The sequence below is a fragment of the Harpia harpyja genome, chromosome 5 (genome assembly GCF_026419915.1).
Source record: "Harpia harpyja isolate bHarHar1 chromosome 5, bHarHar1 primary haplotype, whole genome shotgun sequence".
Lineage (NCBI taxonomy): Eukaryota > Metazoa > Chordata > Aves > Accipitriformes > Accipitridae > Harpia > Harpia harpyja.
In genome coordinates this window covers 19,915,606-19,934,391 of record NC_068944.1, presented here as the reverse complement: position 1 = coordinate 19,934,391, position 18,786 = coordinate 19,915,606, and the positions used below count along the sequence as shown (strand labels likewise).

Here is an 18,786-nt window from a genome sequence, read left to right as displayed (position 1 = left end):
CAATTACATCCCGCAAACCTATTTTCATTAAGAAATTTGCAGGGGCTTCTAAGAATCAGCCTGACTTAGAAGGAACACAGGAGGTTTCTGATGCAGATTTGAGATTAACAACTTGATATAAATTTCATAAAAGCACAGAAAAAGTCAAAATGATTTTACTGCCTTTCGAGTGACCAAATAAAGCTAGAAGTTTTGCATCAGTTCTCAATGTGCAGTAGATAGGACATCCACTTGAAAAATGCTCTTCTTTTTCAAGTTGGGGCACAATTACTACTGCACTGAGGAAAAATAAAACATTTGTTTTTGAGAGGAAATGAGACCTTTCAGTCTTTCTTTACACTATGCACGTATTTTGTTTTTTCCCAGTAAAATAACTTGACTGTTAATGAAGTGTGATGTGCCCATGTGACACACTCAATTTCCCTGTATAGTCAATGGAGTGAGGTAAATACTTCAAGTCCTAAGTAAGAAGGGAGTTAGCCAAGCACTGGTGGAGAGAGAACCTTACCACCTCTGCAGTGCAGACTGAGGTGGTAACTGCCTTGAGCCATGCAAGAAGAAATGTTAGATTTGGGAGTGAACCTGACCAGGGATGTGATACCACATTTCACGCAGTAGGTGACCACCTCCACATCGCCTCCCGACCCATGTGGCAGGAGCAGGGGAGGAGAACTGTTGCTCTTCAGAAGAGACATGGGTTTTAGACATTCCTCAGCCTAAGGAGATTTAAATCCACAGTTCACACATTCCAGGAAAGTGCTAAATTGTAAGTTACTCTGAGAGAGACATTTTCTACTCACTCTTCTAAACCAGTGTGCAGCAGTCTTGGGAGTAGGGAACTGAATCAGAGGCCAACATTGTCTCAGCTGAGGGCTCTAATCATTCAATTACAGGCAAGTTCTCTTTCCCCTGCTTGCATTTTAGCCTAAGTTGGGAATATTTCTGTACATACTTACATAATTAATTCTTCCTCAAACTTATGTTGGCCACAGTTATTGCTGTGGAAAGGCACTCCAACATTCTGCTTAGAAATGAGACCAAGAAGAAACCTGTTCATGATTCCAAAGCTGAGTTATAACCATCTCAAATTTAAATACAAACAACTTGATAGAGCATCCGTATTCCACCCATATTGTCTGATTATAAGGGTTATACCTTTCTGTGACTCCAGGCAAGATAAAGAACATCCAGAAATGTATTCCGAAAACAAGGATGACCTGGAAGATGACCTTTCCCATGACAGTCTTTTTGAGGTACAGTGCTCGATCTACCACCATGGTACCAAACTGAATGAGCACCATCACCAAAAATGCCTCCGGCACCTGGTCCTCTGATAATGAAGAGGTGATATCTGCTGCTGCAGAGTGTTTCTGAAAAGGAAAATACAAGAGTGGTCGAGGAAGGAAGACACATGATACTTAGCATCTACAGCATGTAAGTCCTACTGAGGATTTACAGATAGATGCCTCTGTGACATACCCCAAAAGCCCAAAATCCAAACACAATGATGATGAAGTCCACTGTATCTGCGAGGAACATCAGCACATACACATCAGTCACTGCACTGTAGTCTGGATGAATAAGATTGTAGAAAAACTGTCTGATGGGCACGTACACCTGGAGAGTCCTAAAAAAACATAGACCGCAATGTGATTTAACAACACTGTAACTTGCACTGAAGAAAAGAATGGCTGGGTGTGGTATGATTAATGTTTCTAAAGATATCTAAGATCTACTCTGACAGCCTTCACACAGCTTCACAGATACCAGTCCCTTGTTCTGATTGCTTCTAAACCACTGTATTAGAGTTTGTTCAGTAGAAATATGCATAGCCAACAAAGATCACACAGGATATTTAGCTTTTTTATCAGGAAGATGCCATTTGAACAACTGCTGATTGTCTGAATTTCAGCTGGTGGGACTTAGAGTGAAAGCATCTGCATACAATAAACTGTACACATACCCATTCATCCCCTTGAATAAACAGGAGTAACCTGCTCTCTTTAAAATGCTGTTTTATTGCTTTACTGTTTGAAACCTCCCCCCAAACCCACAAAACTCCTCACATTGCTCACTTTTTAATTGTAAAGGCCTTGGCTTTGATCATTTGTTCTCGAAACTTTTCCATAAGAAGCTCTTTTCTAGATTTTTGCTTGATGCTTAACACACTGCTTCCTTTCTGACTGCTGTTTCGTGTGCTGGTACTTCCTGAAAAAAAGGGAGGGAAAGAGAAGCTAATTAAAAATCAAAGTTTCAATACACAAACTAGAAAGTAATAAACCTCAAGACTTCCATCCCATATATAAGTCCCACATTTGATAGAAGCTTTGAAATGAATTCTTATGCTTTTTTCCCAATATGATAAAATCTTGAGAGCATCCACTAAAGATTTAATCACTGGCATATCAAAATTTGATTAATAACTATAAAAAGAGAAGACTAGCGATAATGGCAAGTATTTGATTGATCTGACTTAGTCATCTCAATTGGTAATATATATATATTCAGGCTAGAGTAAGCCCATCCTTTTTACAAGATGGGATAAGTAATCTGTTTCAATATACCTAATCAACCCTTTTTCTCACTTCAAGTATCATCAAATGTAGTTATGAAAAATACACATGCTTTGCATTCCCTCTAGCTAGAGATTATGCTGAACCAGAAATCCTGGATCTGGGCCACACTAAGCATTCCTTTCAGAACTTTTGGATAATGTCATTTTAAAAACACAGTGAATCACAAAGTATGGCTCTCCATTTGAACTTTAAGAAGGCTTGGAGTGTGTTCAAACGTGAAGATACTTTGGTTCATATCCTATTTCCTCACTGAGGAGCAGCAGCATTCAGTAGCCTCTGGGATCTCCACAGCAACCGGCACAAGGTTTCAGCAGGATGATCCTATGGGAAATGAATGATTGCTCTTCAAATCCCAGAAATGCCATGACATTTACCTCTCTTAGATCTGTGTGAGGAGAAGCTGGACCTGTGTGAAAGCTGTGATACGCTGCCAGAGCTCTTCCTCCTGATGGCGGTCTGCTGCTCGGGGAAGTGGACATGGATGGACTCCACTGATGCTGCAAGATTGACAGATTTCAAAGAGGCAGAAGAGTCTCTCCTGCCGCCTGTCAGAGACAGCTCATCATCAGTATCCTCTTTATTACTGGAGCTGTCCCCTTTCTCGTCTTCATCCCATAATCCATGGCACTAGCGGAAAAAGAAGAGAGCATTTCAACCTTGTATTTCTGTCACAGTATTTATCACAGACATTGCTAAGCTCAATCATGTGTTCACAAAGGGGAAGACAAATTCATTGTGTTGGGATATCATAGAATCACAGAATCGTTTAGGTTGGAAAAAACCTTTAAGATCACTGAGTCCAACCGTAAACCTAACACTGCCAAGTCCACCACTAAACCATGTCCCTAAGTACCACATCTACACATCTTTTAAATACCTCCAGGGATGGTGACTCAACCACTTCCCTGGGCAGCCTGTTCCAATTCTTGATAGTCCTTTCAGTGAAGAAATTTTTCCTAATATCCAAGTGAATGACTTTCCTGTATCACATGAGTGACTAAAAAAATTAAAACTAAAAATTAAATATGAAGTAAAAAACTACATGTACTCAGATTACCTTTAAAATGGATCTGTGGAAGAATAAAGCAAGGAGTTGAACAAGATCATAGTGCACATAACCCTCTTTCTTCTCAATGCCAATAATATTGGGTGGATGGTAAGGTTTATCTTTTGTGTAATCCACATATTTATTCCAAGGAAAGAACCCAAACTGGAAGAAGTACTTGATGACAATGGCCACCTGTTCAGAAACACAACACACTTGGGGTGTTTTATAAGCATGTGACATTAAGAGAGGAGAAATATGACTACTTTGTCAGTTTCATGAGAAGATAAACAAACATATTCATTGCTACAGAGGAACAACAGTTCATATTGCCTCAGTAATAAAGTCAATCAACATTTACCAACAGATGATGCTCAGTGGTACCTGAGATACCACAAGCAGTGTATACTGTCTCTTGATTACCAATTATATAGTAGCTGTTTGCAAACGGTCTGTTCTTGTGATAACTGCTTTACATGTCAGGAAGGATATTGCTCATTGCAATGAAGAAAAACACAAACAAGACCTTTTCATACCACAGAAATTGCTGAGGACTTCAGCAAATATTTATATTAATATGAAGGGCCAAAGGCCCCTGGTCCCAGAGATCAAAAACAAAAAAAGAGACCATGCAAAGGTTACAACTTTTCTGGGTTAGAAATGGGGTTGTAAAAACAGCAGCATACCTCAGTGTAGACAATGGCTGTCATCCAGAAACGTTTGCTTGGCCGAGGAACAGACAGCATGGCCCAAAGGAATATAAGGATGGGAAGCACCAGGGTTATCATGGAGGCAGAGATCATGTGGTTAAGGATGATCACAAAATAGCACACCATTTCTGAGCGGGCCACCAGCGTATTGTACAGGGCATAAATAAGAAGCAAGACTCGAGGCTGACCGACATAGAACTTCTCTGACTCCTCCAGCTCATCATCATGAAACATCCTGTGAGGAGCACAGTACCGTAAATGAAATGAAAATTAATTTCACAAGACCTGCTTTTTAAATTACTACTATTTTTCCTTTTGAAAAAGTATAAAATTCTGCTGCTGAGTTCAATGAAAAAAAAAAAAAAGGGATTTGGTATTATATGGTATTAAAAAGCCTGAATCAAAGCTCAGAAAACAAGAATTTCAGGCAAAATAACTAGAAGCACTGTTCTGCTGTTTTTTAATTTACCCAGAGAATCAGCCTGGCCCAAGAACTTCTATAAGCATCACTTTCCTACAGTTGCCCTACCAATGTATCTTACATAAATCACACCATGCTGGTGGGGCCCTGTCTGGATTCATATCTGATTTATCAACACGGGTGGGAATTTGGAGAAACTCCAGAGGTCCACCAGGAGACGTATGTTATGAATAGTCCTAATAAATGCCCTTGAGCATTAGATGTGTCCAATCTTCTCCCCTTTACCTAACTCAAATAAATATAAAAGGCTGCAAGAAATCATTATGTGACTTTCACATACATTTACAATTCTCTTTGCTTTCCATAAAGAGTGCCCTGGCCTGAGAAGAGATCTCACTGAAAAGCAGAAATTACTATGGAAAACCAGAAGAAAAGACACTGCATCTACAAAGTCAGACCTGCACAGCCTCTCTCTCTCCAGATGCAGTCAGGCTGAAAGGCATTTCTATGGTTTAAGATTTTGTCCTTGCATTCAGGGAAGCTCTCCGCTAGCTCAGCCAGGCTGGAAAGCAGAGGAAGAAGAGCAGCAGCACCATGCCCACCTCAACGCTGGTTGTGCTGCTGAGGGGCAAAGAGGGGAGCATCCTATCCCTTATGAAAGTACTTAGCAAGGTGGTCGCTCTACACAGCCCTCAGCTCCTACTGGCTTAAACAAAAAACTCTGCCAAAGGTCAGAGTTTCCCTTATAGTAATCCAAAATAATTAAAAGAGAAACATTTTCCCAGATAGACCCGGAGGAAATGTATCTGAAATCACCATTGCCTGGAGAAAGAAGCCCTCTCCACCAGGAATATTTGGAAAATCCCTTGACCCCATGACAATTGCAGCACAGAAATCCAATGCTAGTTGGAACAGTTAGGTATGGTATCTGGGGAGAAAGCGGAGATTCCTTCCAACAGGAATTTGAATCAGTTTAGAAATCTGTAATTAGAACAACTGCACAGGAAATGAGCTGCTTCCCTTAAATCAAACTTAGCGCAAGATCTGTATTGGAAACTGTAGGCTAGTTCTGAGACAAAAAACCCCAAAGTAATGACAAAACTTCACAGACTGGGACCAACAATCTTTCCCTGTCGAAGGTCCTTACTTGTTCAGAAGCAGCTCACTAGCCGTTAGCTCGTGCGTCAATGGAGGGAGAATCGTATCATTAAGTTTGTCCGTCCGACTGTCGTCTGGGCTCACCATCATGAGGCTCTTACCAGCTGAGTCATCTGGGGAGCCAAAGGGAAGGTGTTCAAAGCTGACAGCTTTGCTATAGGAAGGTGGAGCTTCTGCATTGCTATCCACAGTGGAGTACAATGGCACATCAGTATCGGGAGTATATGCAGCTCCTTCTGAACCGAGGCTATAATCTTCTACCTCCTCTTCCTCCGGCCTTGATGCAGAAGGAGCTCCTTCCTCTTCATGCTCCCCTTCTACCTCCTCAATGGTTTCTGTTGTCCCCTGACGAGAATAGAGCATGGTGACCTGTGTAGGTTCACTGTTGGGGACGGATGAAGAGAGAGAGTTGAGGCTCACAAGGCTCACCACCAAGCAAAGTTTGCTAATTGTACCATTGTGTAGACAGCTGAGGAACCCGACTGCATTCCCAGGCCTTCAAAGTTCATATAATCTGGTAGAAAATACATCATCATGACCCCCACTTACACAGATGGACCATCTGGGTCCATCGGCCCCCTGAATGACATCCCACTGAACTCACAGTGATTCACTATCTTTTCACACCAGCAAAGGGCAAATTAATATAATCATCAAGAGAAACTACACTAACTTTCTGCAAGTAGTTCAAGCAGTTTCTGACCAGAATCAGGACTTGCTCTTACATCTGTTTAAAGCATGCTCCATGGTGAATGATAGGCAGCCATGGGGTTCCTTCTAAACACGGTGCTTTTAACAACCACCATATGGGTGCTGTATGCAACTGGAACATGAGCTGAACACACCCATCAACTCTGATTCCAAATAAAAGAATAAGTAAATTGCTAACATGGAGAAATACAATCCAGATTACAAAACTGTTTCAGTAAGAGGTATCTTGCTTACCTTTAGATTGCCCTATGTTCTTCAATACAGTCTTCCTTTTTACCTTACCTGCCTGCTTTTCTTCTGTGTGTACCTATTTTCTTTTTCAACTGTTCTTATTCACTCTGTTCAGTTCTCTGCTTGTTCACCTTGCTTAGTCTCAGCTTTGCATGTCCATAATCACTTTCTCTCTTAATGCTCTGTGCTCTGCAACAGTCTCAGCTGATGTAAATTTGTGCAGCTTGATGACTCCAGATGGGAATCTCGACACCATAATTTAAAAAATATTTTCTTGGCTTTGCTTTTACCCTTTTCATCACTTACAAGTATTTTTTCACCTCTCCCCTTGAACATCACTCTCTTTTTAGTCTCCATTCCAGTCCTTCTCCATAGGTTAGACAATAGGTATCAACTCAGTGTCTTTTGTTGGCCACGTGTTCTTGTATCTCAACAGAGACAAAACCAGATTTTACATAGCTCCTATGAAATGAATGGGGCCGTGTTTTCACCTAAAGTATAACCTTTTAAAGAAAACTGGCACTGGCAAAGCTAGCTGGTACTACCATCTCCTGCCAAAATTAAAAATTAAGTTCCACCTCTTTTTCTTTCACACTGCTTTCAAACTTACTGTAGCTATGTTAGATCACTTTATTTCTAGCAGACTTTTAACTAGAACTTGTAACACTGTTATGAGGATGTGTGTTTTGATGATTCACAGTAGCACTCATCCTGGCTGAAATGCACAAAACCATATAATCCCATCATTTCAAAACTGATCAACACCAAAAATTTGTTAAGACACTAAATGCTGGAAAAGCATGATCTAATGTACCATAATGTTTCATATTTATAATATTTATAATACTAGTTGAAACACTGTTTCCCAATGTCATATAAACCCTGGGTTTTACCTGCTAAATAGTGGGTGAATGGCTCTGAACAGTTCTCTCTTGCACTGGATATTAATATTATTCACTATCTTTTCATAGCTATTTTCCCTTTCTTAATTCCAACACCTCATAGACTGTAAATCAATGGTAAAGTAATCAAAACATATTTAGCAATCTTTCCTATATGGGGAAAACTAAAAATTGAAAGAGCCAGGCCAATGTTTGCCTATCTTAGTTTCTAAAATTAGACATCTAAGTCCATATTTAGGATAACTGATTAGCTGAGAAACTTCACTTCCAGCTTCCAATCTTAATAAGAACAACTAGCAGCTTGGTAACTCTGAAAATCAGACTCTTTTTTAGATGAATAAATACAGACTTCAGCCTGGTTTTAGACAGCCAGTGTAATGTAATGGAACAACTTTTAAAAATGCATGAATTAAGGATGAAAAACAAAACCAAAACAAAAAACAGAATAAAAAGTGAAACAGCAAATGAGTCCTAGATTATGACCCTGACTTTGAACCTCAGAATTGTGCCACAACACAGAGGGGAGTAAAGCTTCCATTAACCATGCAACCACTCTGTACACCATATATCTGCAAATGCAAATTTCTGTACCCTGCAGTAAGTATAACAGTATGGGTAAATGAGTGAACAAAGCATGCATGAGTTAAGCACCTTGACACTATACTGCCACTGTCAGCTGATGAGGAGGACATATCCATGCTCTGCATTTTACGAAGCCTAGGTCGAGCGCGCTCACTTGTTTTAGGAACAGTGTCTGGTCCATCTAAATCATCAAGGGTTGACTGCCTTGAGAACAGCATGGTTGCTTCAGTGTAGCAGCTAGCAGCGCAAACAGTTATAAAGATAGTGTTAAATACAAATGATATTACTATACACATGGTTCAGTAAACAAATATGCTTGCCATGCAGCAAAACACTGACACAGAGAAAAAAGGTTCAGAGAGAAGATAAGGATTTGTTTAGAGTCACCGTGTAAACACATTTCTAGGCACAGATTGCTCGTGGTCATATTGATATAGGGGCTATAGAAGGCTAACAACCATCTATTCACTATTCAGAGAGATATGAAACAAACACAATGCTCTACTTGCTTTCCAGGGGCACCAACTTACATATGTGAGGTTTTATTTTCTTTGTTTCCTCCTGAAATTTCCAAATTCCACAAAAATGTTTTGGGAAGTGACCTCCTCTGCACAAATTCTATTTTATTAATGATATACTGTGCCGAACCTTTTTACACAGGTACAAGCCAATTTCCTAAAAAAAGCCCTTAAAACTGAGTAAGCTCATATTCCACAAATAGAAAAATAGCTGTCAGACATTGGCTAATCCTCTTTCCAAACCAAAGAGCCAAATCGGATATGTTTCTTAGCCAGTAGATGCATGCCAAATACAACCTGCTCTGCATGGGATGGCTTTTATTTTGATATTTAGTAGTAAGCCCTGATGATTCTTTCCAGAAGATATCATTATTTCAATCACAGCTTAAAAACTATTTCAAAATTGGTAACATGCACGTCTTGAAAGAAAGAACAATATAATAAACCCTTATCTCCTTTCACTTATCAAATACAACAGGACACCAGAGACATACACCATACATTGAGCATTTATGTGTTACTGGAGAAAAGAAGAACTGGATGAGTTACGAGAAAGAAAGTACATTATTAAATACAAGCATATAACATAGCAACAGGAAAGAAGCAAATACATTAATGACATATGGTAGGTAAAAGAATTATTTTTGAAAAACACAAATGCCTATGAAATAAGTTGAGGGACCTGGTGTTTTAACACATGCAGTGATTTGCCTGAGTCTCTCACACAGAATGAGAGAAGAAAGGACCCCAAACCCCAGGATTTACACTCTACTTTTCTTCTTTTGAGTCCATCTATGTTACACCTGAGCAGCAGCAGCAGGGGATTTGCTTCCTTGGCAAGCATTATGTTTGTCCAGGGGCACGGAGAATTGGGAAAGAGGTCAGAAGGGAAGTGCAATGGTGTTTGCTGCGTTACTTTGGTCTTGCTAGCTTGAAGTGAGGAAAAAAATCCGCTGGCATGAAGTGACAGTTTGCAATTATTGCCTTAAGGAAAATGGGGAGGAAAACAGCAAAATACGTGGAGCGAAGCAGCAGTTATTCTTAGGCCTACACTCACTAATGGTCTTTTTTGACAGAATGGGCTGAGGCTAGAAGCATACTTTGGTCTTTGAGTAGAAGAAAAGTATCACCAACATACCAAAGGTATTGTGAAATACTTTCCCTAGAAACAGCATTAATGGCAGGGGCACCTCTGTCCTGCCAGTTCATTTGGCCAAGACCCTTTACAAGCCACTTCATTACTTCTGCATGTGCGTAAAGGCACACAAGCATCCTCCAGCAAAACCTGGAGGGCCATCTGCGTGGTGCAGGGGTTTGGTGAAGAACCAAATGCTGCTTCCTGCAGGCGCAGGAGACCCACCCTCGAGGCCTGATTCAGCAGCATGGCAATCAGTCAGAGCTCCGTGTTACTGCCTCAGGGGGTCACGAGGGAGGAGGTTTCCCTTTGCGCATACACCCATGGAGAACAGCCAGGCACTTGTACTGTCGGTGAGGTTTTAGTGCTAAAATATAGGGAAATGGCAGCAAGTGGACAATCTGTTTTTGCAGATTACCTTTCTGTCTGTGTGCTATTTTATCCCCATGTTATTTTACATCTCAAGGGCTGAGTTTATTCTTTTCAAGAGCAACACCTCTTACTAAGGTGTTGAAGTATTTTAAATGCAGACATAGTTCAAAGGGAACCTTCCAAGGGCCTTAAGCAGAGCAGCTGTTGAAATCAAAGTAGCACATGCCTGTTCATATATTTTCAATGGAAGAAACATATGCCAGCTGCCCTCTAAAACACCTAAGTTCTGACCTGGGTCCCAGAAAACTCAAAGGAAAAACATCTATTAATCCCAATAGATAAAAACATTTGCCCAGACGGAGTCCCTGCAATAATTTGGTTTAAAGCCGTTTTTAATGAAGGATGAATCATCAGAAGAATTATTGACTGAGCAGCTGCTCTGTATCCTTGAATGTTAGATGTGTATGAGATGACACCTGTAGCACAGTCTGTATACTCCTTATGTACTTTAGGAACATGCTTCCTAACATGGAGGAAATGAGAATGTCAATAAAGTGGAGAGATTTACACTTGGCAAAGCTGATGTTGACTCAGTCATTGACTATCACATAAATTTAATCCAAGCATATCTTCCTGAGTGACTTTTCAGATTTGTGTCCTTGGAGACCTTGAAAAGCATTAGCTTCTTGAAATCATTCAAGGACTAGGTATTTTAAATTGAATGTTCATTAAAAGCCCCGAGTTCAAGCATTTTATATGAAGTTGATCGGGTATCCATTTCAAATGGGGATATATATAGCAGAGATGTTTTTATCCTCGGTAAGCGATAAATTTCTTACTTTATTGACTTCCTTTTTGCTAAACAAATTTACCCTTCCCAGAGAGTTTATTAGTTTAAGGGGTGACTTACAAATTTTGGGTTTTTTTCTGTCCATGGGCTAGTTACTGACTGGCATTACCTTTATGAACTACTACACTCCCCACACCTGCAAGCAAAGATCCCAAACATTTCCTATCATTCACACTCCTAAATCAGACCCAGATCCAGCCCCAAACTGGGACTCTCCTTTCCTCTTTTCTCCTGCCTCCCAAGGCAAACATTAATTCTCCAGTACTCCCTGCCTCAAGCCCTATTCTCCCACCTGGTGAGGGAAGAACAGCCGAAAATTGGTGTCTGTTAACACCCTGACTGCATTTGTACGTCCACTCTTACCGGAGGGTCAGGGGCTCCCACCTGCAGCCCCTATAAAAGCCTACACACAGGTCGAGTTGGGAACTGAATACGTTATTTGTGATGGACAGAAATTACACAAACTGAGCTGGATACAAAACCTTGGATATTCTGAAATCTGGCTTAGGGCCCGCGTCTAGCTGCTATTTCATAATTGTAGGCTAAGTCCCATAAAGGCAGCCAACTGGTTTTAGTAAGTTCCCAACCATGTTACTGAACTTCACAAGCTGTTTAACTTAATAAGCAGTTCATCAGTCAAATAGAAACAAATGGCAGCAAATGCTCTACCATGCTAGCTCCCGATCCCTTCTGGTGGTGCTCTTCGAAGAGCTTGTTAAGGATCAACATCAGTCGCTTCTCCTGCTGGCCCGTATGAACTTTGCACTTTGCCTTTAGGATACATGAGAATATTTATACATAAAGAGAAACCAAACAATTACATTACGAATACCTCATTATATCTCTAGCTGCTGTATAGAAAAATGACTGAGAATAAATGACAGCCCTACTGAAAGAGAAAATCCCACATAGGATACTCTGCAAAACTCCTTTTAGAGCTTTATCTAGGGTAAGAACAACAACCCTGGGTAAGACTTATAAGGGTCAGCCCTGAACTTCTCAAGAAATTTACAGTTCCTGCAACTGATCAGAAGGGCTGTTCTCTCTGAAATCCAGGGTTTAGAGCACTGTGCTGATACCTACAGTAATTCCTGTCCTGAGTACTGAGGAATATGTATTATTACAATGGAATAGCTTCTGTGCTTCTGCAGCCCTGTGTACTTCCAGTCATGCCCATCTTACTCATGGACCTCATGTCCACCACAGAATTTACACTTTGGGCAACCAAAGAAGGATAACCAGAATGCTGGTTAGAAACTCTCTGCCCCTTCCCAAAAGTTTTCCATTGCAGTCCTAGATCCATGATCACAGGCATGCTTTAGATTTAATTAGTTGCTTTTACATTTACTGGAAATCATTGCTTTGAAACGTAAAATGCCCCCTTCTCTTGTTTGGGCAATTGAAAAAAATCACTCAATAAACTCACATGAAGTTTAAAACATTTCACATTTCTAAAAAAACTCATAAATACTTTTGTAATCCCAGGAAGAGACATGCAAGGGTGCCCCAATAAACAGATGGCATTATCATTCAATCAACAGAATAATTTTTGCTTCCTCTAATTACAGGTCATTATTATTATAGCAGATGTCCACAATTTGGAAATACTCTCAGTGCAGGAATATTTGATTGTTCATTACCAGAAAGAGAATTTGAGATTAGAGAAATCAGTTGTAATACTGCCTTTGCTATTCCTCTGTTGATAGGTCCTGTGACACCTCCTGAGGAAATGGAGATGACGGTAACACATGTGAAAGATTTAACTTTTTCTGTTGCAAAGCAGCTCCACAGAATCACTGAATTCTCTGAGTTTGAAAAGAGTTTTTGAATGTGTAAGTATACTCAAAGCAGGGTGACAAATGGGTGGTTATTCTGAAAGAAAGACATAAGTGGAGCTCAACACTGGATATTGTCTCATCGAAGAGGCAGAATTTACACATGGTAACTACAGGATTTGTCTTTTTTTTTTATAATTCATTTTGGAATTGGCTTCCCTTTGTTTGTAAACGTTCTTGCTTACACAGTTGTATAATAATGATAACTTCTTTTACCTATAGTAAACAGTGTGACCAAAAACAATTTAATGAAAGCAGGACTGGTATTACTATTCTTCCTTTAGGTGAAACTGAACTTTGTGGAGTTAAATTCTGCCCTGCAGATATCCAAGTGGCTCCACGTGAGCTGGTAATAGGATTCGGCTTTACATTTTTCTCACATCATCTGACTCCTGTAAAACTTCAAGACAAAACACAAAGGTGTTGCTTAGTTGGGTAGCTAGCCACCGAAAAAGATTCGCTCGGATTCGGTGTTTTTACTGGAGTGAACCTCTCAAAGGCCGATGCTCAGCCTGGGGAGCAATTTGTGAATATTTTGTTGAAGCATAGTACTCACAGGCACTCTCTTACACTTGCTTTTCAATAACATCAGAAAGGAAGACAAGCCCTGGTTATTTTCAGTCTGCTAACATCTACCCATATGTCATTAGTAAAAGCTAAGCATAATTTACTGTACACAGAAGCTACCGAGTTTTCTGGGAGTATCAAACACAACATGATACTGCCACACTTCAGAGCAGAACAGGAGACAACAGAATGTAAAGGATTATGAAACAGCTGGATTTCCAAAGCCCTCCCTTCTCCCCCTCAAGTTGGACAATTTTTTCAGTCTCTTAAAGTCCAGAACACCAGGGACACGGTGGGAACAGGCTGCCTCTGTAAGAGAAGGAAGTGAATGTGTGTGCCTCTCTGTGCAGGGAGCAGCAGGAGCACGCAGTAGTTTTGGCAAGGCACTTGACAGCATCCGTCTTCAGAAAAGAATGGGCAAGGTGGTTTTCCTGCACTACTATGGATATTTGATCCACAAACTGTGCAGCTTTGCTGGACTGTAATCATAGCAGCGAGGAAATCAGGCTCTTCAGATGATCTTTGCCCCATGTGTATGAGAGGGGCATTTTGTTCTCTCAGATCCAGAATCTCTCTCAGTACAAAGCCTTTTTTGATTTTGTGGGCAACAGACAACAACTTATTTTACGAAGAGAAAATATTCACCATGAATGATCATTCCCCAAACTCCGTGCTGGAATTCCTACAACAGTATCCCATAAGTATCCTCAGCAATCTCTTATTTTCCATTCCTTTTTACAAGATCAGAACCCCTGTCAATGACTCCTAATTCTAGGGGAAACAGAAAGCAGTGGGGTAGTCATGCAGTGGAAAAAGAGTTAAGCCAACGACTGAGGTCACCACTATAAAGGAATAGTAACATATAGCAGAGTTTTCACTATTAAAATGGCATGGACAAATCAAAAAGAGGATTCAACATAGATTAGAAAGTTCATCAGTACTTAGACATTATCTAAAATTATGACTACTGCATGATCCCTCTACCTTTCACAAAATAAAATTAAATCAATACCTGGAGATACTGTCACGAGAAGCTGCTGAATCTAAACTATCCATTCTTTCAGATGCTTGCAAACCAGAAGCTTGACCGGGATTTTTATCAATTGAGTCCAGTCCTGACTCCTTAGAAAGTTTCATCATGTGGTTCTGGTAGTACATATGGATGCTCTCCCGCGTTGGAACGTTTCCCTGTGGAAGAGAGTGGAGGTAGAGGTACATGGCAGGGGGGAGATGTATTCTTCGAGGGACTGGTTTTTTCAGTCATTTGGCATGGAACAGACTAAGGACTGTGCAAACAGCTTCCTAGTAAATAATAACCTCCCACCAGTAGTTCCTTTTTCAGAGTACAAGTCAGATTCTGACTTAAATTACCACTGCACAAAGTGTTGGGTTTTCAAGCAAAACTGGAGCAATGCAAGCAGTTTCAGGCTATATATAGCCAGCAAAACTCTGCTGGGTGGACTGCAGATCATTCAGCATGAAAATGAGGTGTGGGCTGGGACCATGGCTCAACCTATACTCCAGCAACTTGTGAGATATCTCTTTTAGACAGCTTCACTGACTCTAAGAACAATCATACCTCTTATTACTGGTCAGTAGCAGTTTTTCAAACAGAAAAAAAAAAAAAAAAAAGAAACCAGGTCATGTACAAACTGATCTAGGTTTTCATTAGTGTCCCAAAATAAGAATTTATTCATGAAGTATGGATACAGTTGGAAAACCACGAAAAATACACTGAAGACCTTCACTCTTTCTCTGTGACTTTGAGATCAAGCAAGTTCATAAAAGGATGGTTTTATTAACTGTCAGCCCAGATCTGGGCACAGAATCAAGTCTTTCTGGCTATGATACTGCAATCAAGAATTCTAAAGGCATGTCATAAGAATAAAACTGAGAATTTTATAGCCTGTTCTTAGGCAGAAACACATCCAACTCATTCCACTAGCAGTTGCATTGACTTCAGAAGATACACTGAGAGAGAAGATTGCTATTCTTGAACAGTCATTTTTTAGGACTTAGAATGAAGCCTTATGCAAGGACTTTTTCCAGCTAAAATAATAAAAGTACTCTAAAATACTGCCCATATTCCCTTTATTAGTATTATTAGTTACTAGTATTTCAACTCTGTCCTCTACACTGTCCCAAATCTAAAATTTTCAAAATCTGAAGTTTTGTCAAAAAATAAAAATCTTAAGAACAAAATCTGAAACTCAAGTTTTTAATTAAGTGTTTTTGTATACAAGCCGTGTTGCTTCTGCAGTAATAAACGTGCCATTATGACAGCCTGCCTCTGAAATTATGGCACATGCTACATTCTAGCTCAACTGCAGGCGTGGGGTAAAGGACAAGAGCTGTGACAGCAAAAGTGCCCCACAACTAATGGAGGACTCAATTTCAGGTTCTTCTGTAGCTGGAAGAGAGACCAAAGGAACTTCATACATCAGGTTAACTGTCCCCGACTCCATGTCAGAGAAAGAAACACGTCACCATGACGGCTGCAGCAGGTTTCTTGGGCAGCAGTGACAGGCATAGGACTGCTACAGAGATTTGGGGATGCTATGGAGGGTTTGATGATTCTGATGTTCATGGGTACCAGTATTTCACAGAAGAGGAGAGAAAGATCCTAGAAAAAACCCTGAAGTTTAAAGCTATTGACTAGGGGGAAATTATCTGAAGGGCCCCTAGTACTGGAAGATTTAGGTTTGAAGCAGGATATACCAGCCTACTCAAGGACATATGAGCTCTACTGTAATCAAAATAGCATCAGGCTGCTGGCAACATGAAATCAAAATAAATAAATCTATTGGGAACAAAGGGTAGGAAAAACTCAATATATTAAGTTGAGGTGAGAAGTAGCAAAGAATGATCAAAATAAGGTCCCAAAAAAGTAATGGCCATAAAAAGGCAGTTAGCCTGCCTTCTGCATAAATGTTAACACTCTAAAAACTCAGGGGTGGTGAGAAAGAATCATGTGATTTTCAGTGAGGATGCTGAAATAGCAGGGACTTCTGAGACCTGGGGCAAAAAGGACTACCGCTACAACACTGTACTATCACAGTATGAATTTTATAGCAAGGATGGAATGGAAGATAGCTTGAGAAAGAGGTGGTATGGGTAAAAAAGCATAAAGTCTAACAAATTAAGTAAATTCACTGTGCCAGGATTATCACAGAGCTTCTGTGGGTGGACTTGAACCAATTAATATTCAGAAAGTATAGTATGAAGGCTTGATTTTTGACCATCAAACCATGAGTGCACTAGTGCCTGTTAAATATTAAGGAAGATTACAGAAGGCGCCATCAGAATAATAATGTACAATAACTCAAGTTAATCTTCAAATGTACTCATGTAGAATAAGTAAACGTCATGAAAGAGCCTGCATGCACACACACACATCACCAGAATGGAAAAGGCCAGGAGGAAGAAGCAAGAAGACATCCTTCAAGAAGTGAAAGTCATGAGGAAAAACAAACAAGGATGAACTTTCTAGAGTTAAATGTAAAACTTCAGCAAATTAGACCAAAAGAGATGCTGAGGAGTAACTTGCTAAAATAAAAAAGTCTGATAATAAAAACATTTTCAAGAATATCATAAGAATCAGCTGCCAGAAAGCCAGGGTATCAACAGGTGAACAAGGCATAAAGAGGTGTAAGGGAGTTACGGCAACAGGACAAGAAAAGACTGAACTTTTTGCATCGCTCTTTGCTGCAGAAAAAGTCACCGACATTCCTGGAGTAACTTGAATCCCATGGAATGACTGGATTAATTATTTTATAAAAGACAAGTCTGAGAACAAACCAATAAACTGAGCACTGACTGGAAGGTCCTCACCCAAGAGCTCTGCAGGAACCAGTGGATGAAACAGTGCCAGGGGAAGAGAAGGTAACACCAATCCTTAAACAGGACTTCAGGAGTGATCCTGAGTGACCCTTGTAAGAAATTGAGTGGTCATGAAATAAACCAACAGCAGACTACATCTACCTCTTGTACTCATCCTCCATTAAAAGACCAGAGACAAAGGGCACAAACCAATGTTTTTTCTTTACAAAGGAAGAAGGTCACTGAGTGGCTCCCCCCAAGGAGTTTTACTGTCCAGCATATTCAGAAATAACCTGACTAAGGAGGAAAACAGCGATGTGATAAAGTTTGCAGATGAAAAAAAAATTATCTGGGATATTCAAGTGTAAAGTTGACTGAAGTACTACTGAAGAACTTGATAAAACTGAGTGACTTGGTAAAAAATGGTAAGAAATGCAATGGGAAAAGTAACCTAAACTGTATATACATAATGACAGGCTTTACATCAGCTTTTGTTAGCCTTAAAGGTCTTGGACTCAGAGTTTATAGTCCCCTGAAAATAGGAAGCATTCATGAAAAATCAAAGGCGCTTGACTGTTAGATCTCACTAGGAAAGCAAATGAAAACACATCATACTCCTGTATAGATCTGTGATTCACCCACACCTTGAAAACAGTGTGTAGTTCTGGTCATCCAGTCTTAATAAGGCCACATGAAAACTGGAAATCATATGAGGAAGGACAATAAAGATGATCAGAGGCACTGGATGGATTCCATGTGAATAGAGGCTAAAAAGAAAGGGACTTTTTAACTTGGAAGAGAATGACTGAGGTGAAGATTCCATGCAGATTTATACAATCAGGAATACCAGAGAAAATGGAATACATAGCTGATCCACATGAGACCCCAAAATGATTGGAAGTGGGTTTAAAATGAACAAGAGTAAGTACTCTTAAACACACCATATGGAATGACACTACAGAACTCCGTATTGTAGGATCTTCTGGAAGCCAACATTAAAAATACATTAAAGAGGGACTAGCCAAACTCCAAGAACATAGATTCCTTGGTACTATTAAACATAATGACCCAGATGCAGTTTCTGGTTTAGGGTGCCCTAAACCATCCATTGCCACAAGCTGGGACTTATTCCAAAGAAGGATTTATTTTGAATATGCCACATTTCTTTTGCTCTGTTTTATTTATTTATTTATTTGCTATTATTACTATTAACCGCTTACTACTGGACACCTTGGGAAAAATAACAGTAACCGAACACTAACACTGAAGCACTCCTCTCTTCATGCTCAGTGCCTCCTGGCCAGACTGAGTACTGATTCCCTCAGACCAGGAAAGCCAGCTTCTCGAACCTCCG

The 18,786-nt window shown here is 40.1% G+C and overlaps 1 protein-coding gene across 1 annotated transcript in view; it reads right to left on the bottom strand.

Moving 5' to 3' along the window:
• Positions 1-18,786, bottom strand: part of PIEZO2 (piezo type mechanosensitive ion channel component 2) — a 314,868-nt gene that overhangs the window by 16,059 nt on the left and 280,023 nt on the right. The window contains exons 39-47 of the mRNA XM_052788207.1: positions 14,626-14,801; positions 8,406-8,573; positions 5,900-6,292; positions 4,308-4,566; positions 3,634-3,816; positions 2,951-3,203; positions 2,076-2,208; positions 1,480-1,627; positions 1,156-1,370 (exon numbers count right to left, since the gene is read on the bottom strand). Coding sequence (XP_052644167.1) covers positions 1,156-1,370; positions 1,480-1,627; positions 2,076-2,208; positions 2,951-3,203; positions 3,634-3,816; positions 4,308-4,566; positions 5,900-6,292; positions 8,406-8,573; positions 14,626-14,801 — 1,928 coding nt within the window. The remainder of the gene's footprint in view (positions 1-1,155; positions 1,371-1,479; positions 1,628-2,075; positions 2,209-2,950; positions 3,204-3,633; positions 3,817-4,307; positions 4,567-5,899; positions 6,293-8,405; positions 8,574-14,625; positions 14,802-18,786) is intronic.